Source organism: Euprymna scolopes, chromosome 4 (assembly GCF_053919585.1).
Source record: "Euprymna scolopes isolate OS-2025 chromosome 4, ASM5391958v1, whole genome shotgun sequence".
Taxonomy (NCBI): Eukaryota; Metazoa; Mollusca; class Cephalopoda; order Sepiida; family Sepiolidae; genus Euprymna; species Euprymna scolopes.
Window position 1 is genome coordinate 14,307,160 of NC_136485.1, and position 27,290 is coordinate 14,334,449.

General features: G+C 33.7%; 1 protein-coding gene across 1 annotated transcript in view; it reads right to left on the minus strand.

Annotated features, from left to right (window-relative positions):
* LOC145266706 (neprilysin-1-like) overlaps positions 1–27,290 on the minus strand; it is a 348,933-nt gene that overhangs the window by 143,187 nt on the left and 178,456 nt on the right. Inside the window, exons 5-7 of the mRNA XM_080122633.1 lie at positions 26,981–27,186; positions 18,153–18,332; positions 4,006–4,092 (exon numbers count right to left, since the gene is read on the minus strand). Coding sequence (XP_079978759.1) covers positions 4,006–4,092; positions 18,153–18,332; positions 26,981–27,186 — 473 coding nt within the window. The remainder of the gene's footprint in view (positions 1–4,005; positions 4,093–18,152; positions 18,333–26,980; positions 27,187–27,290) is intronic.

Consider the following 27,290-nt stretch of genomic DNA (forward strand, 5'->3'; position numbering starts at 1 on the left):
AAGACTAAACTTGTTTCCTTCAATAACTACAAGAAGCCTTCTCTACCACCAATAGCAATGGCCAAGAACACATTGCCTGAAAGTACTTCGTTCAAACTCCTCGGCCTAACGTTTACAAGGAATATGAACGGGAATAGATACATTGAGAGCATTGCCAATGCTGCTGCAAGGAAGGTTGGCTCCCTCTACCGTGCTAGAAAACTACTTACGCCTGAAAGTATCCTGTACCTCTATAAGGCCACCATTCGCCCATGTATGGAGTACTGTTGTCACATCTGGGCTGGTGCATCTGCTGCTTATCTCTCGCTCCTGGACAGGGTTCAAAAGAGAGTCGCCAACCTGATAGGTCCTGAACTGTCATCTAGGCCTCAGCCTCTGTCCCATCGACGAGATGTTGCATCCCTCTGCCTGTTCTACAAATACTTTAATGGTGAATGCTCTGACGAACTGCAAACACCTGTATCTCCTCGACGTAACTACCCCCGACAAACACGACAAGCTAGTAAGTCTCATCCCTTTACAGTATATATCCCTAGGGGCAAGAAAGCCTTTTACTCCAATAGTTTCTTCCCCAGAACGGCAGGTCTTTGGAACTCCCTTCCGGGATTCTGCTTTCCCAACTGTACTGATATGCAGAAGTTCAAGTGTAATGTGAACAAACATCTTTCTACTCATCTCCCTTCATAATGCCTCTGCAAATTAAGTCCCTGATAGTAGCCCCCTGCTTCAAAGTGGCACTGTGCCTTGTTTGGGGTGAAAATTGAATTTTAAAAAAAGTATTGTTCTTTAATCCGTTTTACCAATATATTTGTATCACGCCAAATACATAATAAAATATATATTTCTCAATTTCGGGATTGAGTTATGTTTGAAAATCTTCCAATTATTTTTATAATTAGCCGAAATTTTACAATTGACTCACAAGGTAACACATCTCTTACTAAAATTCTCTCTATTACTCTCATACTCTCTCAATGTATTTCGGTTAATACTACGTTCCAAGTTGATTCGGTATTTACAACCCTTGCTTCTGTCACTTTTTTTATTTGTTGAAATAAAGAAACGAAACTATATAAAGGTTGATATAGGTCATTAAAAGGTAATACACATACATGTAGTAATATTATTTAGCGTGTAGCTGTAGAAATAGTGAAAGAGAAGTGTTCGAGAGCAAAGATATAGTGAGAGTGCAAGATTACTTTTGGATTTTGTCTTTTTTATATATTAAACTGGCTTCACAAACTCATTATTCTTAATCAACCATCGAGCAAGAACGAAATTTTAGTTAAAACCTCGCATGTAAAGAGACCAGGAACGTTGATGATGTTGTGAAATTTTCTAAAATTTCAGTGGACCATAAAGATGTTAATGTATATATATATATATATATATATATATATATATATGTGTGTACACATATATAGATACGCGCATATATGCATATATACATATGCATAAACTTAGATACACACATACACTTACATATACATATGCACACACATATATATGCATATACACACATACATTCACATATGTTTATATATATATATATATATATATATATAGAGAGAGAGAGAGAGAGAGAGAGAAGTGTAACAGCGCGTATGAGAAAATCAGCAGCTGTAGGATAGCTGACTAGCGAAAATATTAGTAGCAGCAGCCACCTTAACACATAAGCAAATTAAGCAAGTTTGCACGCGTTGACGTCACGGGAAGGAGGAGAAAAAGAACAGCATGTGTTCGAGCAAAAAGAGAAGCAAATTGCGACCTGGAAAGATGGGCGTTTGAAGCCGAGAGTGAGAAAGGGCTGGCTATTTGTTATATATATGCCTCCCGAAAGATACCGAGCCGACCTTGCTAATAGTCGATTGTAAGATCAAATGTTATCATTAAAACTTAGATTTTATTTAAAGAAGTTACTTTCATGAAATAACATTATTATGATTATCGGTATGAAAATTAGATTGTGTTACAAGGACAAATAATGCTTATCAGTGAGGTTGAATGTCAAATGCATAAACAAAATGTGTTAAAACCTAGGTATAAACAAAAAATTTGGCCAGAGAAAACGTGACTAAAAAGTCACTTGTTAGGTTTCTGTGTAGCCGAATGACGTAAACACAAAGGACTAGTTTTAATATATACAGGTTTGTTAGAGTTAAAAGATTGGAGTTGGATAGGAGACGTCAGACAGTCCAGACAGGACTCTCTTATGACGCTAGGAAGCGGCGTATTTTAAAAACGTAAACAGAACGTTGTAATCACAAAACATGTCCGGCCGGAATTAGAGAATAAATATATACATATATAAATATTGCGTCATTTCGTCTTTGAACAACCGGATATGTGTTTATTCGACGTTTAAAATTAACTGTTTTTCATGAACTGTCCACAACTGTTAAACATATCATCGTCAACCAACATCTAAAATGTACAAACGATCTATTATATAGACCACTATGATATACACTATCTTTGTTATTCATCAACATCTTGTGTCCCTCTCGTCGTCATGTACAATCATTCGTTTGTACATGCAATTGTTTCTCCCCTTCTGTAAATATATTGTATATACGCTCACTTTATCATTTTGTATCAGCACCATAGCACAATTTATACGTCTTTAAGATTAAGCCTACCACCGACAACGTAAACTCCGCATAATTTGGTACAACCATTATATGCAGTATATATATACACGCGTACAGAAAACACCCGTTAGGTACACATACCGCTACATAACATATGGACGACGTCAGGTGGCGGGAAAGATACTTTCAGAAAGATAATGAAATGCGTTATTATTGGACGAACCACGAATAAATACTTTTTGTATTCACTTAAAAAACGTTGAGTCGCCTTTTCCCATGCCATTCCATGTTTGTTTATTCCGGCGATGGTACAAGGCAACGAGTGGGGTCGTGTGGTTAAAATGTTACGACACGGTTAAAGTGTAACAGTGTGAGAGAGAGGAGAGGAATAGAGAAGAAGAGCGAGAAAGAGGCAGGGCAACATAGATGGATATACTAAAAAAACAAAAACCTCAGCATTATCCTGACAAGCAATAAACAGGTTTCTTTTACCCATTTTCATGGATGAAGGTATATAATTTGAAACATTCTGGACAAAGAGGGAAAGCAAATGGATAATACCTTTTTTTCACGCATAGATTGACTGTGACAAGTGGGTATGAATTTGATATGCGTTCTGGCTATTTGAGGACATCTACATACTTATAGTGTGATGAAAATGATGGAAATAGTATTCCGACAAAATAGAGAAAATAAAAAGGAACAAACCGTATTATGTGTTCATCAACGTTTCGTCTCGAAATAAAGACGAAACGTTGATGAACACATAATACGATTTGTTCCTTTTATTTTCTCTATATATATAGTGTGTGTGCGTTTGCGCAAATAGAGAATACATCGAGAATGGTAAAATGCAGTGCATATTATATACGAAAGTGAGAATACGAATAAAGTGAAACTTTGAAGAAAAAAGTAAAAGCATCGGAATAGAAAAAAATGAGAAAAGATAAGTTATTCCCCCCCCCGAACAGACGCGTCCTTTGTGTGTAGGAAAATTTTGTTAAGCAGTTTATGTGAAGTTCTAAATCTTTGTTCAATTCTCAGACGTGAGTCTTGACTCTCAAAATGAGTTTAGTTTCACATTTTTCTTTTGTTGCTGCGTCTTAAAATGGAGGAAACGAGGATGCATTTGGTGTTTCGTTTGGAAGTTTGCAATAGATTGTTCGTGATTAATCTGTAAGTTTGTCTCTAATGGTATGTATACGATTATTATGATGTAGGCGGAACTTTTGGTCTTTTCTGTGATATTCACCCTGTGGTCAGCTGGAAGAGCAAAGTCTACGATTTGAGAGGATTTTTTATGCTGTGAAAAGAAAGACATAATAGTTTTAAACAATTGTAATTTAAACAGAAAGACTGTATTTTTACTTACAGCTGTTCAACTGGTATAAATAATGTATTATTTTATACTTACACCCGTGAAGTTTCCAGAAAGATCTTTAACGGTCATTTTGTTGTACAGCTTCTCATTATCCCGCCGATCTTCATTCGACGTGCTAATCTGAAACAATAAAAGCACACAGTTAACGCTAAACAACGTCTCATCTTCGCATTTAATATCTCATCAACATTTAATAAACCTTTTTTTATTCTTTCTTTTTCTATTACCTTCATGTAATTGTGTCCTAGTTTTATTATTTCACCGTCAATTCAATCAGTTTTACAAAATGTAACAGAAACTATCCTTTAGATTTGCAAAAAAAATATATATATAATTTAGTGATAAACGAGATTGTTGAATAATTTTAAATTATTGTGTTTCTGAATTTTTTTATTATATACACGTGTAATCTGTAAGCATATGTTACAAGCAAATTGTAACATGCGCTTACAGATTGTAACACGTGTAACCTTACCCAACACGCTGTAGCCTCAGTCTCAAAGTAGAGAAAGAATAGGAAAAAACTTCAGCTCGCTTTTCCGGTTATAACAACAACATTTATTTTCTCATTCTCTCACCATGCATGACTTCTCGTTACGGCTGTCACCCACGTCTCTAACGCGCTTTCGAACGTCATCCACGTCTCTAACGTTATCTTTAACCTGATCTCGAACGTCATCCACGTCACTAACGTGATCTTCATCTCTTTTTCTATTAATAGTCTTTTTCTTTGCCAGTGACGTCATTTCGTACGCACTTGCGTATGTGCATTCGCACTCTGTTACACACATGATTGTTACAACATTTATTCATGTTACGTAATTGATTTCATCAGTGAATATTAGAATGAAATAATTTGACATTTCTATTATTTGGATTCGCAATTGCATTTTAAGTGTCGATCACCCTAAGGATTAGACCTTAGACCTTCAATTTTCCGAAAGGGACAACTGACAACTAAATTCTACCAAGCCCACCATCGACTACGTCACGTGTCCTTTAAGACTAGCATAAATTTTAGGAACCTTTAATCTTTTTTTTTTTTCTGTACATTCTTACTACCTTTCACTGCATGGGATTTCAAATATAATTGCAATTTTTTTTAATAATGAGTAATATGCTAGCAAATTTAAAACAATAACATCTTTTCATGATTTTTAGTTAAAAATACATGCTAATAATATTAAGTTATCGTTCTTCTTTAGATGGCCTCTTTCTCGACACATGTATGAATAACGAATACATTAATTAATTATAGACTATTAAAACACGTTAGATATTCGAATGTCTATCGACCGCACCATATATATATATATATATATATATATATATATATATATATATATATATATATATATATATATGTTGGTTGGTTGTTTTTGTTTTACGGCATATCCACCCTTTTCAGGTTATTTAATGCTGAATCCAAAGATTTTAAAGACAAAATTTTTAATAGAATATAATTGTTGTTATATATATATATATATATATATATATATATATATATATATATATATATACATGTTTCAAAATATTGGTTGAAAAATACATAGCTATATACTAACATACAAATTCATATTTCTTCAAACTGAAACATAATTATCAAAGTATACTTACGCAGATAGATATGAAAAGTCTTTATTAAAGTTTGTGCCTATTTCCATTATATGGGGGCCAGGCGCGAACGCAGACCCCACAATTTAATTATACCATCCCTATTTAAGTTAAAACATACTTATCAAAGTATTATTATGTACATCTATATCAAAAACACTTGTAAACATTATTTTTTATTTTTTTGTTTCCATACTTTGTGGACAATGCGCGTACGCAGACCCCAAGATTTAATGAATCATCATTATGCCAGATCAAACAGACCCATTCCTGTGCCGCGAGATATCTTCTATCATTATATGTGATCAGTTTTCTATAATAGTCAACCATATAGGAGCCTATTCGTGACCATACACACACGTTCAGCTTTTTATATATATATATATATATATATATATATATATATATATATATATATATATATATATATATATATATATATATAATTAATAAAATATGGTTGATAAACAAGAGTTAAAAACATATATTTTTCAAAAAGGAAACAAATGAAGTGGATTAATCTGTGAGTTCCACAAATAAACTTTCCTTCTCATATCAGAGGAGAGGAGTTAGCAAAATGCGGAATCGGAATTTGCTTGCAAAGTATTTAAACTGCAAGTAAGCCGTAGACCATATCTGCGTAGAATTAAAAAAAAAAACAGTGAAGCAGAAGAAAGTGGGGGATAAAAATGATTTCACGTGGATGGATATTCGAGTGACGAGTGGATTATCCAAGGACAGTAAAATCAAAAAAGCTGGTAAAAGTGGAAGACTCAGATGTAAAAAATCCAAAGGTGTGCCGTTAATAGAAGAAGTTTCAAGGTCATCGAAAAGACAGAATTCCGTTGAAATAATTCACAAATGGGTACAAAGAGAAAAAGTTAATTCGAGTTATTATTATAAAAAGAAAAATAAATTATTGGGAGACTGACGAAAAAGTGGGTTTTTAACATGAGGCCGATTTGAATATATATATATATATATATATATATATATATATATATATATATATATATATATATAACGGTTCTAATATTGTGTTAAAATTACTTCGCAGTTCTACCTAGTCATGACGTACAGAAGGGAAGCATGCTACTCCTTTGCATTAAATATAGCATTTCGTTCAAATTTCCAAAAAGACTCCCGAGTTTGATAGAAAGATCCCCAAATTCAGAAGATACACCTGAAGAAAGTCGGGGGTTACATCGACCGGAACGTTATTAAAATATCACTCATGATGAGATCAGTATTCCGAAGGATCAAAATAATATGAATTTAAAATTGCTTGTTCGAATACGCACTGATGAAATCGCATCACACGATTAAATATTGTTGCAATCACTTGTTGCAATATGCAAACACATTTTACAATATGTAAATACATGTTACAATATGTAAACACACGTTACAATATGTTAGCTCCTACACTATGTAGACTGTTAGCGATTACTGATGTAGACTCTGATCAATATCTGACATAATATGTTAGTACACAGTCTATTAACAATCAGTGATGTATTATATCCGAAACTTTTTGAAGCAATTAATTATGCAATATTTTATCATGGGATCAAATATGTTAGCAATAGCGAATGCAGTGATTTAGCGATCATCTGATGATATTTTTAAGAACTCTTCTGGCATCCGTTGGATCAAATCTGTCAGCAGTCAGTAATGAAAACATTAAAAACATTGCTTGACTCTGTTAGAAAGCTACACCGCAATTTACTTTGGTTATGGTAAATATTTAGGAAAACAAATTGTTTGTAAGGAATGTTTTCCTATGAGAATACGAATTGGACTTTTTATTTAAGAATAGGTTTAATAATACTAAGAAAAGTTTGGAAGCCATTTTTTTAAATGTTTTATAGTAGGTTAAATCAAAAAGGTAATGCGATCTTTTTTTTTCGGAAATTATGAAACCAACTCTTGAAACTATAAACGTCTGTTCAAGTATCACGTTTCTGAATTTTTGAGATGTGGATTGTTTATTAGTTTTTCTTAGAGTTCGTTGGACTAGTGTTCTCATTTTCTTTACTGTTGGACAAGTATTGAGGATTAGTGTCCCCAAGTATACCTTTATTTATTACTGGCGATAAAAAGATATTTAGGCCAAAGTCCCTTTCGCGTTAATACTTTTATCATTTTTCTATATATTTCGTCAAGTCTATACCTTATATAAAATTAATGACCACACATTGTGGTAAGCATATCAACATATTAAACAACATGCATACACGTTCAACATAAAATGAAAGTATAATTCAACCAATAATATACACACCGTATACAATTGGTACACCAACCTAAATACCTTATTTTCAGAACGTTTCGGTCAATGTAACTTCCGAATACAAACAGAAGCATGATATACCTCGTCTATTCGAAATTTCGACCAGATTTCTGAGTTCGACAGAAAGATTTCCGAGTTCGACAGAAAGATTTCCGAGTTCGACAGGATACCTGAAGAAGTTGTAAGGTTACATCGCCCTGAACGTTTTGAAAATAAACCCAAGATGGAAACAGTTGTTCGAAGAATCAAATTATAATACTAGGAAGGTGTGTAAATGGGTGTAAATGTGAGCGTTCATCGTGAATGGAGATCCGTGATTTATTATATCTCTTTTATTAAAACTGTAAACGTATTTATATACGTATTATAAACGTATTATAAACGTATTTATATGTATATAAACCGTAATAACCATATATATATATGGTTATTACGGTTTATATACAATGTCCTTATAGGAGTCTGTAACATATTTTCATTGTATGGATGCTCGGTGCGAACGGAAAATCCACGATATCATTATACTATGTTTAGATAGAACAGATACTACCTTTGGATCCTAGCTAAAAGATCAAGGTATCTTTTACTTTCATGTACGACCCAAAAGTGACATTATTTTTTTATTAGCATTTTTTTTTTTACCTTAGGTCTTCGGTGATCGGGAGATTCTATTTATTAAAAAGGAGAATAGAAGGCGATAAAATACTACGAACATTAAATTAGTGTATCTGTATAACAATTTATTGCTCGTAATATGCTAACCATTCTTTTCTATTTTTAATAAATAGGATCTCCAGATCCAAAAAAATTATTATCTAGAATCCCTGACACACGAACGTTCGTTAAAAGTATTACGGTATTAATCTATAGATAATAATAGACCAACTGTGTTTGAACAGTTTATTATCATTCAAATATTATTCGTATGAACAGATTCAAAGTAAAACGTAATGCCTTTTAAAAATTTCAAGCGCAATAACAGAGCTCACAATGTTATTGGAATGAAGCAAAGCATTATTGATATTAATATATTGAATGAAACGTATTTCCGTTTTATAAATGTCAAGCACGAATGAAGACCCCACAATATTATTGGTATGAATAAATTAAAATTACAATTATTTATTTAAAAAATGTTTTGATACACTATATATCTGTATATTTTTCATTCATTTAAAAATGCAATCAAAGGAACATTTTATGGCTATTTATATTTTTGCTTGAATCAAAGTGTAGTATATGTCTTCATAACACCATCGCGATTTGATGCCTGACGTTTTTATGTAATTATCTTCCTTGGAAAAATTAAAAATAAATAGTAACAAAAAGATAAATTATTATTCAATATTAAAGGAGAAAACCAGTATATGAAATGTGGCCATAATGGTTCTTATATGTCCTCTAATCTCTGCAAAGGTATTTATCCGTAGTTCTGTCTGAACCTTAAATTACAGAAGTTAAGCAATGTTGAGTCTAATCAGTAAGAGATGAGTGAACATTTGGGAATATCATGCGTTCGTATTGAGGGAAATAAGATTTAATCTCCCTGTCAAATGACATTTACCGAAAGATTATCGAGCAAGTAAATAAAAAATAACTTGTTCGCACACAAGTTGACATAACGTAACATTCGCTTCATAGCGGAAGCTCTGTTCTCAAACATGTGGCGAACCTCTGAAGAGAGCATACTGTCATTTTAATTCCTAAACACGAATCTTAAATAGTGGATACTTACGAATGGGACTGTACTTCTATTAACTGATACACTTGTCTTTCGCATGTTTCGTTGGGAGTGCTGTATGTGCGCCATTGTTGAAATCAATTTTCAATTCGTAATTCAAACATTCAGCTTTTTTTTTTAACTTCATTTAGAAAAAGTAAACGCTGTAGATTCCGTTTTATAGTGAATACATAATTTCCATTCGAAACAGCTTTTTAAAAGTAAGTAAATTAGACTATTTATTTCTATAAAAAATTACGAGTTGAGCGGATAAAGAACGAGTTCATTTCAACATAAAGACGCCGCTTGTTAATAACTAATAGATTATAAAAATCTCCTTAACTAAATTCTTACACTTTCAACAAATGTCGGAATAATCACGATAAGGTTTCTTGAATCTTGTCTGTTGACAAACTAATCTTTATTATCAATAACAAAACTGCAACTGTTATAAATGTACGTAACTTTTACTTTTAATTTTTCATGTAAATCGCTCCAGACAAGGCATGAAACCACTTGATATAAGGAATGAAAAAATAAAAATGAAATACTTCTTCAACGTGTAAGGTTAGTAAACGATAAGTGTTGGATAGGTTCTGACCTAGATAATAACCATTCGTCCCACTTTGTGAGAAACATCCAACATAGAATGTGAGGACTAAAAGATAAAGTAACGCAAGTGAGGCTGCCGAACGTAAACCAAAAGTTTCTTTCTACTCTCTTTACACTCCGCAGAATTGTTAAAAAAAATTCCGTGTTTATTTTTTACTAGTTGATCGACCCGATGTTGCTCCTATCTACAACACGCTGAAAGTTTGATTAGAAATTGAATCCATAAAAATTACCTATAAGTTTTAAATTCGTAACATAATATTAAATTATTTTACATATGATTTACATGAATACTCATATTAAATTATTTTACGAAAATTCATAAGTTTTAAGCATTGATTATGTTTAAAAACGAATGAAGAATTTAACGTTTTAGCAATTATTTTTTTTTAGGTTTTAATACTACTATGATGAGTTCATGTTATTGAAAAGTCTTTTGACTCTTTAATAAATACAAGCATTCAGACCCCTAAACTGTCATATGACCTCACTTGAAAGAGAATTAAATTTTCACGATTGAATTTTAGGAGCAATCGTAACAGTCGTCCGAATGTTATTACAATTTCAGAATCAACATAAATTTACCTTTGTTTTAAATCTTAGTAAAATCAAGGGCAAACAATTAAAACTGAATAATCATGAAAAGCCTGTGTGTATCAATAGATTCAACAATGGTTTTGCAGTTCACATATTCAAATAATTTAATAAACTTCTAAACGCAAGTAGAAACACAGATTGATCGTTACACGAAACTAAAGGGATTACAACCACTAGAGTGGATTAGAATGTCACATAAACTTATCAGTACACAAGTGTGATGGTGTCATACAATATGGTTGTGAAAGATCAAGGAGAATGAAAAGATTGAAATGAGAAAGCACTAATCCAGTGGAAAGAGATGAAAAATAATGGAACCCGAAGAAGACTTGTTGCAACTCAAATTCCAAAGAAAACTAATGGTAAATTGCAATAACGGAATGTGATTTTGAAGTGAGAGTCCCGGGGACACTACCGGTTAATGTGCGTAACAAATCATTGATAATGAATTGTAAGTAAGTAAGTAGTAATATTAATAATAACAATAATAACAACAACAACAATAATAATAATAATAAGAAGAAGAAGAAGAAGAAGAAGATTAATAATAATAATAAAATTTACAGCACTACACGAAAGGTTAAGTCAGAACCTGAAAAGATGCATCCATGAAGCAGACGTTCCAGAATCGATGACTAAAGGTAGCACTACCCTGGTGCAAAAAGACACAGCAAAAGAAACCTCCACAGCAACTGCAGGGCTATAACAAGTTCATCTACAATGTGAAAAATACTAATAGCAACTCTAAATTTCTACTAAAAGCCACACAAGATTACACTATTAGAACAAAGCACATCAAAACAAGGATCTACAAGACTACAGAAAACAGTAAATGCAGACTCTGTAGACAAAGAGACGAAACAATTACCGATATAATAAGCGAATGCAGCAAACTAGTCCATAAAGAATATAAGAATAGACACGATCGCCTGGGAGAAGCCTCGTGTTTTGACAAGCTTCTGGGTTTGTCCTTTACTCCTGATCTGAAATAGAACACGTACATCAAGTCTGTTGCCAAGGTCGCTGGAAAGATGGTGGCATCCTTCTACCGCTCTAGAAGATATCTCACTACTGATACAATTCTCTATCTATATAAAAGCCAAGTGCGTCCAAGGATGGAATACTGCTGCCATATCTGGGTAGGAGCTGCTAAAAACAGCCTATCCTGCCTTGACGTGGCTTAGTGGAGGATACACTTTTCTCCACCCTGCAACCTCTCTCCCACAGAAGAGACGTTGCGAGCCTTTCCTTGTTTTATCGTTATTTCCATGGCAGGTGCTCGTCTGAACTCCAATCTTAGGTCCCCCCTCGCCAATCTTTCACGAAAAACACCCGTCTAGCTGAATCCACTGTGAACAATTTCCCCCATTCTTTATCTGTGCCTAAATCAAAACATGGATTCCATGAACAAAGCTTCTTTCTTAGAACTGCACGCCTGTGGAACTCTGTTCCGTCTGCCTGCTTCCCACCGGACTACAACTTGGATGTCTTCAAGTCCAACGTTAACAAATTCCTAATGAACCGCCCCCTTAAGTAAACACTTCATCAAATCTCCACACTAACGTACTGTACTTCCAATAACCCTTATCCATGAGTGGCTTCCGGGCCTTGATTAGTGGTGACCACCGTGTAAAAAAAAGTGGTGGAAGGAAATGCACCGGAAATTATGAAGACAACTACATCTTTAACATACTGACAAATGGTACAAGCACAAAAAGGCAGCAGCACTTGAAAACAAAAGTAAAAAAATCGTATGGGACATGGATATACAAGCAGATAAACCTATCCAAGTAAGAAGACCGGATGTCGTAATAGTTAACGAGAAGGAAAATTACTGCTAGATTGTAGATTTCGCCGTACCAGTAGTCCACAGGGTGGATATCAAGGAAACAGAAAAGCGTAGCTAATACAGGGAATTGGCTAGAGAGCTCAAAGTGGTATGGAATATGAAAAAAGTCAAGCAAACACCATTAATAGTAGGAGAACTAAGAACAATCTTGCAAACTTCAAAAAAAGAATGGACGAAATTGTAACTAGGGGGATGATAGAGAAGAGACAACGAATAGCAATAACACTAATAGCTGAAATATTAAGACAAACTCCTGAATGTAAAAACTAATGCCTTTGAGCTGAACATATAGAAACTGACACATATGTAAAGCACATGGAATCAGGATAACTGAAACGGTATAATTGTAAGTTAACATCCTCAGCACAATATGTAATGTCAGCATAAACTGACGTCACGCCAAATAATTCAGGAGAGCCATGGAGGATGGAAATACCGAGGTAAGAAAGCACTGACTAAACTTCCATTGGATAAGTTCGAGGAAGACTGAGACCTTGGGGAGTTAGTGCAACCCAAATTCCAGTAAAGACTAGTGGTTTATACCAACGAAAAATCAATGGTAAACGGTTATTGTGATGACGCAAACGTATTTGCAAACACATCAACAGAAGTAGTGATTATTGAAAATCTGGAGAGATTTGTTGACACTCAGACTTCAGGGAACGCTACAGGTTGTTCTAAAAAAGAATTTTTGATTATAGCTCGTGTGAAAACTCCTAGTGAGTAACAATAATAAACATAATAATAAGAAGAAGAGGGGGGAAATGGGCGAAGAGGAAATTCCAACTAAGACATTGTAAGGGAACTTCGGATGCGTTGTTTGAAATTACACGAGGAAAACTGGAGATAGTGGATTGGATCTGCTAACTTAATGAACATAATACAGTCACATATTTGAAAGATATGGAATCAACTGAACAGAAATAAGAGAGAAGTTTGAAAAAGAATGCCTGAGAAGCACAAGAAAATTATTAAAATTTTAATATTATAACACTAATCTAGTATAAGAATAAACACTTAGCAGTATAACTAGTAAGATATGCATTCATAGGTAAGACAAAGAGAATTAGTCGTGTTGACCAGAATACTAGGAAACTTATGACTATGCACAATGCACTATGCCAAAAGATAAAGTTTACCGACTCTACATGAAAATTATAGAAAAAGAAGAGAACCGCTAAAAGATATATAACTCAGAATATAGAATGAGTGATTATCGCTGCAAGAGATGCTGTCAATAATAATAATAAAAGAAACAGGAAACAAAAATGAAGAAATGAGAAGTAATAGTATAAGAGAAGAGAATTACGAAAAAAAAACTAGACATAGCTACGGACAGGAATTGCTACTGACAGATGCACAGAAGAATGCAATAAGAACTAACTTATAGCGGCACTAAAATAGACAAAAATCTAAGAAAACCGTAAATGCAGACTATATGGACAAAGAGACGAAACAGTAAATTACATAAAAGAGAACACAGCAAACTAACCGCAAGACAAGGAACAGGTACGATTTTGTGAGGAATGCAATATACTGGGGAATATGAAAATGACTGCATTTTGAACATGCGGACACATAGTATAGACACAAACTAGAGATAATGCTGAAAAACGAAAATAAAAAAATCCTCTTGGACATAAAGGTACAAACGGATAAACGCATCGAACCACAAAGAGACCGGATGTTATTATAGTTAGCAAGAATGAAAATAATACCTATTCGTACATTTTACCGTCCGAGCAGTCTACATGGAAAATATCAACGAGAGGGGAGAAAAGCGAAGTAATTGGCTGGAACCTGACAAAAAATTGAAAAAAGTTTACTATGATTCCAGTAATCCTATAAACACTTCGATCAGTAATGAAGGAGATCGAAATATCATCAGGAGAAATTGGACAGAGCGAAAACATACAGCAGGCCGCATTGATAATGACATCTAATCTTAAGGAAAATTCCTCAAATTCTAAAGATTATACACATAAATTACAAACGTTCACTGACCGCATGGAAGTTGAAAAAAAACATGTAAAACCAACGGAACTCCAAATGTAAGACATCTGCACTTTAGACACTACCAAAAAGAAATGAATAAAAAGGAAGAAAAAGTAATGGCACAACCATAAAAATGGTCATTAAATATCAGGATGGATAGACTGAGGAGGGATTGTATTAACCACACCTCCACTGGATGTGTGCGGAACGTATTGCGATCTAGAAGATGTTTATTTCGAATCAAATCCCAAAGAAGTCAGCGTGAAAGAAATGGTCAGCAGCTGTTGGGATAAAAGAGTTGCTGTCACTCAGATTGCAGGAACACTAGGTATTTTTATGAGCAGTCAGTGACGATTACTTCATAAATAAATAAATGATAAAGAAGTAAAAAGATTTATTATTTTCTTAATGAAGTGCTCGTCTGATTTCCAATCTATGGTGCCACCTTACCTGATTTTCATGAAAAACACTCGTCTATCTGAAACCATTATAAATAATTTCCCCCACTCTTTACCTGTGCCTAAGCATAAACGTAGATATTTATGAACAAAGCTTTTTTTTAGAACTGCATGACTGTGGAACTCTGTTTCACTTTCCTGCTTTCCAGCTAACTAAAGTATGGTTGTCTTAAAGTCCAGTGTGACCAAGTTTTCTATTGACACCGTACACTCATTAACATTTATCCTTGAGTGGTTTCCGGGCCTTGATAAGTGGTGACCACTTTGTAAAAAAAAATGCAAGATGAATGCATTAGCAGACATGTCGCATATTTTTTTTTCGAATGAAGTCAATGTAGCACACACAGTAGAAATGGATATACGGGTTGGGACTAGTGTTACTATGTATCGTTCGTAAATAAATTCCGAATAATGCTATTGATACGTTGACAAAACAACATAATTGAAAAGGGCGCAACGTGAAATCGAATACTGTAGAAATCCAATATTTAAATAGTGTTTCCTTATGAACGCGTCTATTTAAGTATTAGTTAGAAACTTGAGATAAATGTAGATAAGTGATATATTTTTTGGAACATTGTGAAATCTATAAAACTTTACTTTCACATCCACAAGTGAAATGATTGCGCATCAAGGTAGAAACCGAAACTCATAAATTTGCAATTGTGCTGTAGAGACGCTGACACAAAGTCAACAGAGAGCAACACTTAACCTTTAGCAATAACAGCAAAATAAAAACATTAAAATGGCAAGAAAACGCTAAAACTAATAATAGAAACTAGCGGGAGCTGTAGAAATTCCACAACGGACTCTTTCATATGTAATATATTGATGTTGCCATTCTGTGGGTGTTCCGCGTAAATGGAAAAGCCGTGATATTATTGTAGCTCTTTTGTTAAAAATGCAAAATTATTTATCTAAGCTAGCAGAGATGCCTAGTGTAGCCAGGTCGTAAAATATACTTAAATAAGATATTTTAATTTATGCATATTTCGTATATATTATTATAGAGTCAATTTGCGATTGATTCTTATAAGTTGTCATTTCAAAAATAAAAAACATATCTATATGACTTTGGTGCATTAGCTTCTATTTAAACCGAAACCAAAGCTTATGAATATATATATATATATATATATATATATATATATATATATATATAGAGAGAGAGAGAGAGAGAGAGAGTTTGAGTTTGAGTTCCTTCAGTTATAATCGAAACCGAAACCAAAACTTATTAAGAATTCTTGGTAAAATTATTTATTACAAGAAATGGAAGGTCATAACAATTTTACGACAGTCAGTCGAAAAAAAAAGATGTAAGCGTGACACACAAAATAACACACACGCTATCGATTAATCAAAATAATATGAATATATTAAGAGTAAAATGTATTTCCGTTTTATATATGTGAAGCGCAAACGAAGACCTCACAAAATTATTGATATGAATAAATTAAAATTAAAATCATTTATTTAAAAAAAAGAAATCTATGCGTCTACACACTATATATATTTATAGATTTTTCATTCATTTAAAAATGAAGTCACAGAAACTCATGGCTATTTGGTCTTTTTACTAAGATCAAAGTGTTGTATCTTTCTTCATAAAACCAACGCGATTTGACGCCTGAAGTTTGTGTGTTATTATCCTCCATTGAAAAAAAATCAAAATCCTAGCGTACATAGAAATAACACACGAGAGATCGTATTAATATATAGGTTCGAATATCTACTTTATATGAAAACGTATTTATTCATTTATGTTTCTAACCGCCAGAAATATAAACATGTATTCATCTTAGTACCAACTATTTTCACAAGCTTTTGGCAAAGACGCCAACTGGAGGCAACAAATGAGATAACTGATACTAATTATAAACACGGAACGTGGTAGAGCAACAGTCAAAACACGTGTATAAACACGGAACGTGGTAGAGCAACAGTCAAAACACGTGTATAAAATAAAAATTCGAAGTTCGTTCCAAAAGAAAGGCCTATTTTTTAACTTAAAAAGTTGAAGAGTCACAAAGACGAGTCCGGTACCATTAAAATGAGCGACATTTTTTTGCCTTAGAATTTATTCTTCTACATAGTCACCACCATTCTTAATACGTTTGCCAGCGATGAATGATAACTGTACATTAGCGTCGGGCGCAGGCTTTGTAATACAAGGATCATACCAAAAGTAAAAAATCCTATTATTTTAACTCAAAAAGTTTGAAGAACTAACAAGACGAAAGTGGTACCGTTAAAACGAGCGACCTTTTGATCTGCAGAATTTATTTTTCACCACTATTCACAACGCACTTTTGCCTGCGATGAACGCTGGATGTGCACAGACATCTGGAGCGCGCTTTGTCATACGAGAATCATTACAAAAGTAAAGAGTACAATTTTAAACACAAAATTTAAAGAGCTGCGAAGACGAGAGTGGTACCATTTAAATGAGCGCCTTTTATGATCCATAATGTATTTGTCTATATAGTCACCACTATTTTCTATTAACTTTTGCCAGGAATTCAATGACGTATCTCTGCTTCTGACGCGCATCTATGACAGGGGTTGCTTTCTTAGAGTCTCACCGTCAATATCTGAAACGGAGAGATGAAACTTTCAGGTCATGAAGGCATGTTCAGTCATCATTGCAATGCAGTTTGAAATCCCCTTTAATCTATTTGGGTTGAATAAAAAAAATTAGGAGATATAACCTTTGGAATGTAGATCGTACTAGTTCAAAATTACCAAATGACGAATTCACGTGAAGCAGTTCAATAAATAAAGGATAATTTATACAACTGGCGGAAGGCAAAGACACAGAACTCAGTCAAAACTGATGACTAATGGGTTTTAAAATAGAAGCAAATAATATAGCAATGATAAGAATACAAGGTCAGGCCGTTACCCCTGACGCATATTAAACACCCTTTTTTTGATAAATTAAAATGGTTCTGAGATATGGTGGAAATTAAAAGAAGTTTCGGTACTAGTAGAGAATATGGGTCCCCGAAGAATCCACTATTGCAAGATAAAAATATGTCGTACGTTGGCAAGATTGATTTCTAAATCTAAAATGTCCGCCATGTCTTTCTCGGCCTGTTTCGGATCAGCTCCCATCTCTATAGCCATTTGCACGGCCAGTTTCTCATAGGCTTTCAGTTTCGTGTCATTCCGGCTCTTCAGATAGTACTTCCGTCCTGGCATTCCGAAAAGGGGGGCGTCCAACTGAAATTTGAAATAGAAAAGAAAATGGAATTAGTTCAAGTACAGTTTTACTCGTCTGTAAAAAATGCATGACTTAATTTCTACATTATCACCCAATGCGTTTGTTTCTTTATTATAAGTAAAAAAAAAATGGACATTTTAAAATGTAAATTGAAAACGGGAACTCAAAGTAAGCCTTAACCCAGTTTTCTAGTATATATATATATATATATATATATATATATATATATATATATATATGTGTGTGTGTGTGTGTGTATATATATATATAAAGAGAGAGAAAGAGAAAGAAAAATAGAGAACGAGGAGAGAAAGAGTGTGTTCTAGAAAGTTCAGGTAGTTGCTGTAAGAAATCTTACTTGTGAGAACTCAATGCAAAGCAGAGCATACATAAGAGTAAAAAAAGAAATCCAACACAAACTTAGTCTAATCGCATTATAAATTTATTTCGACCTAGTTTGGGCCTCATCAGATGAGAGGAACCACTCAGGTCTGTAGCTGACTTAAAAGTGATAAACTTACAGCGTTAGTATGAATTAAATGTGTAAACAGGCGGTCAGGGAGATGAAATGAGGATGAAAGAGCGAAAAGGATTTTCCTTGTTTATCTGTTTATTTATTATCTTTATCGTTTTTATTTATCAGTATTTTTGATTAATTTGTTATTATCTTTATTTTTTTACTTGTTATATTGTTTCTTTTTTCGTTCTGTCTTAATTTAATTCTTTGCATCTTATTATATTATGTTATACAGAAATTCTTTATACTCCTTCCTACTTCTGACTAACATCCCACTTTTTGACAAAATATTTGAGACAATAATTAACTAAGCTCTAGTCCATCACCTTACAGATGCTAAACTTCTGACTGACAAATAATATGGATTTAGGCAAGTCCGTTCCACAGCACACATCCTAACTGTAATCTCAGAACGTATATACCAGTCACTGGACAAAGCGGAGGAGGGTAGAGCAGTGCCCCAGATATATCTAAGGCTTTTGACAGGGTATGGCACGAGGGTCTTCTCAAGAAAATCAGATCATACGGCATCACTGGAAGAATACATAACATAATTACATCCTTCTTAGATAAGAGAAATATCCAGGTTGTCCGTGACAGTCGTACATCTAAATAATATGCCTCAGGGGTCTATCCTTGGACCTCTGTTATTCCTAATATTCATAAATTACCCCCTGACAAAATTGTTTGTGAGATGGGTATGTATGCTGACGACACTACGCTCTATGACAGACACGACAGGAAAACAAATGAACACATATCTAAAGAAATGACAGAAACACTAGAGGATGATCTCCGATCCGTAGTGGAATGGGGACAAAAATGGATGGTCACCTTCAATGCAGCCAAGACTAAACACGTTTCCTTCAATAATTACAAGAAACCTTCTCTACCAATGACTCTTTATCTGAAAGTACATTTTTTAAACTCCTCAGCCTAACGTTCACAGGAAACATGAGAAACAACTACATTGAGAACATTGCCAGGACCGCTGCGAGGAAGGTGGGTTCTCTCTACCGTGCTAGAAAGCTATTAACGCCTGAAAGTATCATGTACCTCCATAAGGCCACCATTTGCCTATGTATGGAGTATTGTTGTCATATTTTGGCTGTTGCATCTGCCACTAGTCTCACGCTCCTAGACAAGGTTCAAAAGAGAGTCGCCAATCTGATAGGTCCTGAAATGTCAGCTTAACTTCAGCCTCTGTCACATTGACGAAATGCTTCATCCCTCTGCCTGTTCTACAAGTACTTTAACGGTGATTGCTCTGACGAACTGCAAGCACTTGTGCCCCCTAGACGTAAATACCCCCGACAAACCCGACAAGCAGCTAACTCCCACCCCTTCACAGTATAGATCCCTAGATGCAAGAGAGCCTTCTACTCTAGCAGTTTCTTCCCCAGAACAGCTAGACTTTGAAAGTCCCTTCCGGGTCCCTGCTTCCCCAACTGTACTGACATGCAGAAGTTCAAGTGTAACGTGAACCGACATCTTATTGCCAAACTTCCTACACTACCCCTGATGTTTATGTCCCTGATAGTAGCCCCCTACAACAAAGTGGCAATATGCCTTGTTTGGGGTGAAAATGCAATAAAAAAACAACATTTACTTGAGTCTCCCTAAATGATCTTTAAGTCCCCCACCTGACTTTCATTCTTGTCAAATCATACTTCTCCTCCTCTACCACCTGAATAATCTTTCTACTACACTATCCTCTTTCAATCAAATGGGTCTTCTTTCTTCTTTCCATCTTACTTCACCTCCATCTTCTATCTCTTCATTTAATTCATACTAACTCTGTAAACTTATCATTTTAAATTCTGCTACAGACCCGACTGTTTCGTATCGTCTGATGAGGTTCGCACTGAGAGTCGAAATAAATTTATAATGGTATTAGACTAAGTTTGTTTTGAGATTTTTTCTTTTACTCTTATATATATATATATATATGTGTGTGTGTGTGTGTGTGTGTGTGTGTGTGTGTGTGTGTGTGTATGTGTGTGTGCGTGCATATATATATAGATATAGATAGATATAGATATATGTATGTGTGTGTTCACCTCTGTTTTTGTTTTCTTCCTCTCACAGCTAAAAGTAATAAATTATTTACATTTGACAGCTGGAATACAGCTTTATGGATTTAAGTAATATTATATGTGTTAAATTTTAATATCTCTAGAGCTTCTAAAACACGTTTCTTAAAATGAAAAATGATCTTTAAATGAACGTTATAATAGGTAATTATTATTTTGCTAACTCTAGAAATCTGTCTCGACAAAATTCTTGTTATATAACAATATATATGTATATATATATATATATATATATATATATATATATATATATATATATATATATATATATATACTACCAGGGAAACCAGAATTGCCTGTGGTTTTAAATGAAGATCAACAAATCTGCCATAGTTTCAAAAATTCTAAAATGCACTTATCTAATTGGGTTGTAAAAACTCTTCGACTTTGGTCCAAATCAGACTTTAATTTTTAATCGGATTTTTTCGATTCTTAATACTTACCCGAGGGATTCCAATTAATAAAAAAAAAACAATCTAAAAAGACTCATAGACACGAAAAGTAGATTTGTGGAAAATTTCAAAAACATCTACCCAGTCGTTTTGGAGTCCATATGGTAGGAAGTTATATACACAAGCACCACACATAAACACGAAGACAAAATACATTATATTTTGATATTAATAAAATGGTAACTATTTTTTCAATAAATTTTCTGCTCGCTACTTACAGTTACTACTATTTTGTCCCTGTTTAATAATTCTTAATTTTTCCTTAGTTTATATATATATATATATATATATATATATATATATATATACATATATATATGTGTGTGTGCGTGTGTGTGTGTGTGTGGAAGGATAAAATTGTCGCCCTAAAAAAGTCGCCATGATTCTATTTACGTTTGAAGAAAACGCTTTTTATTTTATTTATTTTATTTTTTTTGCCACAGACCCTCTACTAGTTGGCCAGTTGTGTACAAATCTCAAGAGATATAGGGTTCTAATGTGACACAATGTTACACTCATGCTTTCTACTGATCTAAGTTATGTCAACAGGATAATTGCCAGCACCCTCAAAATGCAAATAAGGGTAGTTCAACGCTTGAGAAAACAGCTCAACAAATTTTCCGGACACGGTTATTGCCTTTGGTGTGGTTTCAAGTGAGAGCCACATCATGCCATCTCACATCTTCGATGTCGTCTTCAGTCAACACCAAATGTACCTAGATATGCTGAAGACTATGGTGATCCCCTGGTACAATCAAGTGGCCGCAGACAGACAGTAGGACTTGGCGCTGGCCCACAAGTCCAAAGAGACCCAGAAGAGCGGTACGACTTTGTACCCTTCTCTCATTGTCCTCCTGGACTACTTCCTTTTGTCATACATCGAGAACATCAACATGATATCCCACAATACCAAAACCAGCTGTATCGCTGCCATCCGTCGAGTATGAACCAAGCTCCCTCCCCCCAGCGCTTGTGGAAAAAGCATGCTCCTAGTTCCGTACCCGTATCGAGGCGGTTATTGTGGCTGATGGAGACTACATTTAATAGATACCAGTTATACTACATAAAGTTATTTGAATTGATTATTTTTTAATAAAAGTTTTTAAATAAAGGTGTGGTATTATTTTCTTCAGGGTCATAATTCATCGTCTCACACACACACTATATATATATATATATATATATATATATATATATATATATATATATATATATATGTATATATAAAAACAAATCAAGTTATATCAAGTTATATTCATCAATTTCGAGACTTCCTCTGGATGAATGAAATTAAGAAAACAAATATATATATATATATATATATATATATATATATATATATATATATATATATATATATATATATATATTCGATATTTACAAATAAAAATAAAAGCATCGAGAAATATTTAAAATGTTTCTGGATATCGTCTCCTCATCGGCATAAAAGTTGGGGAGGGAAGACACCAAAATTTTTTAGCAAGCTTATCGAAGCTAATTTAGTTGTTAAATCTTTGTAAGATTGTATTTCCATGTTTATTAAAAAAAAAACGTAAGAAGGCCTCTCGGTGTCCAAACCATTGATTGGTAAAGGTATTTTTTAACTAAAAGATACCATTGGTATTTATAACCATTGCTTTAAAATCTGAAACCCCTCAACTTTTCTATATATAGCTCGAGATAACAACACCTGTGGAGCTTTTCATAGCTGCAACACTTCTTGTTCATATAGACCTTATCTATAACACTCTTTAATATATATATATATATATATATATATATATATATATATATATATATATATATATATATATATATATATATATATATAAGAAAATAATCCGGAAAAATAATAATAATCGGAAAAGACTATTTTTAGAGAATTGTTTCTGCCACAATCTGTAATTTTATGAAATACAAAGTACAATAATGACTTGCGAAAACATTTAGTCACTGTACATTTCATACAATCAGGCCGAAGAAAAAAATCCAAGTGCAACCGTATCTATTAAATTTATCTTCTTTCTGATCTCTTTTTTTTTACTGGGATCAAAGGTGCATTTTATTTTAACGCTATTCTCTTTTAAGTTCAAACATTTTATAACTTTTCACTTTTTCTTTTCAAACCGTTTTTACACGAATGATAAAGACAATTCACTAAAATATACATATAAATAAATAACCAACTCACCACAACGACATAATATGACGTCATAATCACGATAACATACCGGTTCTCGTTATGTCACCGGCGGAAGCAACATTGAGCCTGGAAAGTATCAAACGGATGATAATTTGTGAATACCATGGGACTGAGAATTTCATGTTCTCGCGAAATTTCCTTTTTCGGAAGGAGCCGGTTTAATCCGCTTAGGATGTGGGCCGCTATGATACAACGGTTGATATATATATTTACTAGCGCTAATTATATAAAGATGTCCATTTTTTCAACGAACATAACAAAAAGTAGGAGACAACAAATTGGCAAATCAGTATGAAATATCGATGTCTCACATCAAAGCTATTTAGATAAAAGAAGATACTCTGGTTGCTATTTGATATATTAGAGTTTGTGAAAAAGAAAACGAATACAGTATATGTAATATAATAGTTGTTGCTTTGAATTGTATTTCTTTTTCGAGTTTTCAACTATCTTACATCTTCAGAAGAATACTAAATATATAGATATAAGCCAATGAAAGATCACGAATGAAAGAACAGTTTTTAATAGATTTATTTTAATATGAAGGAGATTGCGTAATATAATTTTACCTCATCCAGACATAGGTTGGCCAAGTCGGTAACGATCTCACACTGTGGAAATATAGTCACAAATGCAAAATAATCAAATTATATAGTTAGCAGCAGGCACTGAAATCTAATTGCATTTATGTAAGTCATTTTAAGTTCTCAGTTTACCAATGTGTGACCGCTTATCGAGGCCAAAAGGCCACTCGAGGTTAAGGTTAATGACTTTGTTAGGTAAACTTTTTTTATGCACTAAGCTCCCGGAAAACGCCGTGTCGCCTTGCTAATAGTCGATTGTAAGATCTACTATTATTATTAAAAGTTAGATGTTTATTTTAAGAAATTATTATTATGAAAGAACTTTATGATTATCGGTATGAAAATTAGATTGTGTTACGAGGACAAGCAGTTTTTATAAGTTATTGAATGCAGCGGGGATCTTAGAAACAATAAACATATAAAGAGCTATGCCAAATACATAAACAATACATTTGGCCAGACAAAATGTGAATGAGAAGTCGCATGTTAGGTCTTTGTGTAGACGAATGACGTAAGCACAAAGATGCAAGTTAGTTAAAAGAGGACAGTGAAAGAGGAGACGTCTGAATTAGAAGTCGAGAAGTCTCTTGTATGACACTAGAAAGCGAAAATGTGAACAGAATGTTATAATCTCTAAAGATGTCCGGCCGGGACTAGAGAATAAATGTTGTTATATATAAATATAACTATTGTGCCATATCGTCTTTGAACAACCAGTTATGAGTTTATTTGTCGTTTAAAATAAACTGTTTTACATGTACTAGCCACAACCCTTGAACATACCATGGTCATCTGACATCTTAAATATACAAACGGTCTATGATATAGACCGCTATGATATACACTCTCTTCATCATTCATCAAAGAACTCGTCTCCCTCTCATCGTCATCGTTTCGTGTCAGCATCAGAACACAAGTTATACGGCTATAAGATTTCGCCTGCCACCGACAACGTAACATCTGCATAATTTGATGCTCGGTTATCTAACACTTTGAGACAAAACCGTAATGGCTGGTAACGATAAATGAAACTAATTAGAATGTTCTTATTAAAAAGGAGTTCTCAAAAATAATTTGTTACATTGAACTTGTAAAACGAATATTTTGTAGCCAGCTGATAACTTGATTAGCTGATACCACCTTTTTGTAGATACCACCGATGTATCTGCCAGTCAGCAAGGTTCCATTCCTTCACTGTCGAGCTCCCCACATACCGGAACACTTTTTTACTCTAATAACTGAATGTGAACCAATGTGTGTAGCCATGAATAATTATAGGTTTTTAAGACTTTTGTCTTTTTCTTTTTAATATTTTTAAATATTTTTATAACGCGTTTCAAGCCTTGTTTAGCTCTCTTCGGATATTCTTATATAAAGGTTTTTTTAGTTAAAAGTTTGTGGAATTTCTGTTTGGAAAACGTTTTATCTCTGCTAGCACCGATTGTATTTTTCAGGGAAATGCTAATCTGAAATTTTGTGTCCCGAGTAGAGCAAATCAACGGTTCAATCGGTTAGTGTTAAGTCTATTTTAGGGGGGGGTGAGTCTATTTGGTGAATATTTTGAGTTTTTCATAACTTCTTTTCCTTTTTGATGTGTGTGTGTCTGTGTGTGCCTGTGGTTTAGGGCGAGGGTTCTTCAATATATATATATATATATATATATATATATATATATATATATATATATATATATTCCATTTTATTAGTGTAGATGCATGTATTTATGTATATGTGTATGTATGAGTGTATGTATATGTGTATGTAGGTTAAGATTGGGGACGGACCTTATACCTATCTAGATCTTCTACCTCTTGCATTCGAATCAAGTAATTAGCCACATGATTTACACTCTCATGTCTGTTGGCTGTCATGCCTCTTGTGAACTGCGACATTGTTTGACTGTGGAAATAATTATATGTATATGTGTGTGTGTGCATGAGTGTGTGAGTGTGTTCGTATACCAGGTTAAAGGTATTCAAAAGTGAGAACAACTGAATTTAACGAGGTAATTAACAATAGAAAGCAAAATATATTTTTTATTTATATTCAAATAAATATTCTACATGATCGCGATACTGAACATGTCAATGTTTTGGATACCTGATTAGAGTAACCAAAATCATCTTCAGCAGATTAGACAAATAAAATGAAAGTTAAATGAACAGCCTCGTTTACTTAAGCTATGACAATATGTGTATGTATTTATGTACTTTTATTCATACTTAAGTAAGCATTTGATAAGATCGCTACACGAACATGACACGATGTTTCCGATAGATGGTTAGGGTAACAAAAGTCCTCTACAGGCGATTAGAAAAGGTACATGTCTCTAGAAGAATCAATCTTTAAAAAAATCGTTTTTTAAAGACGTAAAATGTTTATTTATATATGAATAAATGAATAAATCAATCTTTCACGAAAAACACCCGTCTAGCTGAATCCATTGTGAAAAATTTCCCCCACTCTATATCTGTGCCTAAATCAAAACGTGGATTCCATTAACAAAGCTTCTTTCTTAGAACTGCACGCCTGTGGAACTCTGTTCCGTCTGCCTGCTTCCCTCCGGACTACAACTTGGATGTCTTCAAGTCCAATGTTAACAAATTCCTAATGAACCGCCCCCTTAAGTAAACACTTCAGCAAATCTCCACACTAACGTAATGTACTTGCAATAACCCTTATCCTTGAGTGGCTTCCGGGCCTTGATAAGTGGTGATCACTGTGTAAAAGAATATATATATATAATAAATGCATAAGTAAATTTTCAACGGTAGCAAACAATTGTAGAAAATATTTACCGTAATAATATTTCTCGTTGAGTTTTTACTGTCAATCTTCACCGCGATAGAAACGATTGGCTGGACGTTGTATCTTCGTAGGGCTACCAGAGTGGAGACCAGGTTAAAGGATTTCGGGGCCCAATTAGAATTCCGCACTGGCCATCCGCCTAAATCATTTTGGATCACTTTTTCGAGTTGTGTCATATTCCTCTGTTCAATTAAGGCTGAAAAAATAAAAAAAATTAAAAAAAAAAAACGGGAATCAAATCCTGTAATATTTTATGTGTTTTCTGAGGCAAACAAGTTCATTTCACTTGCAAGTATGCGT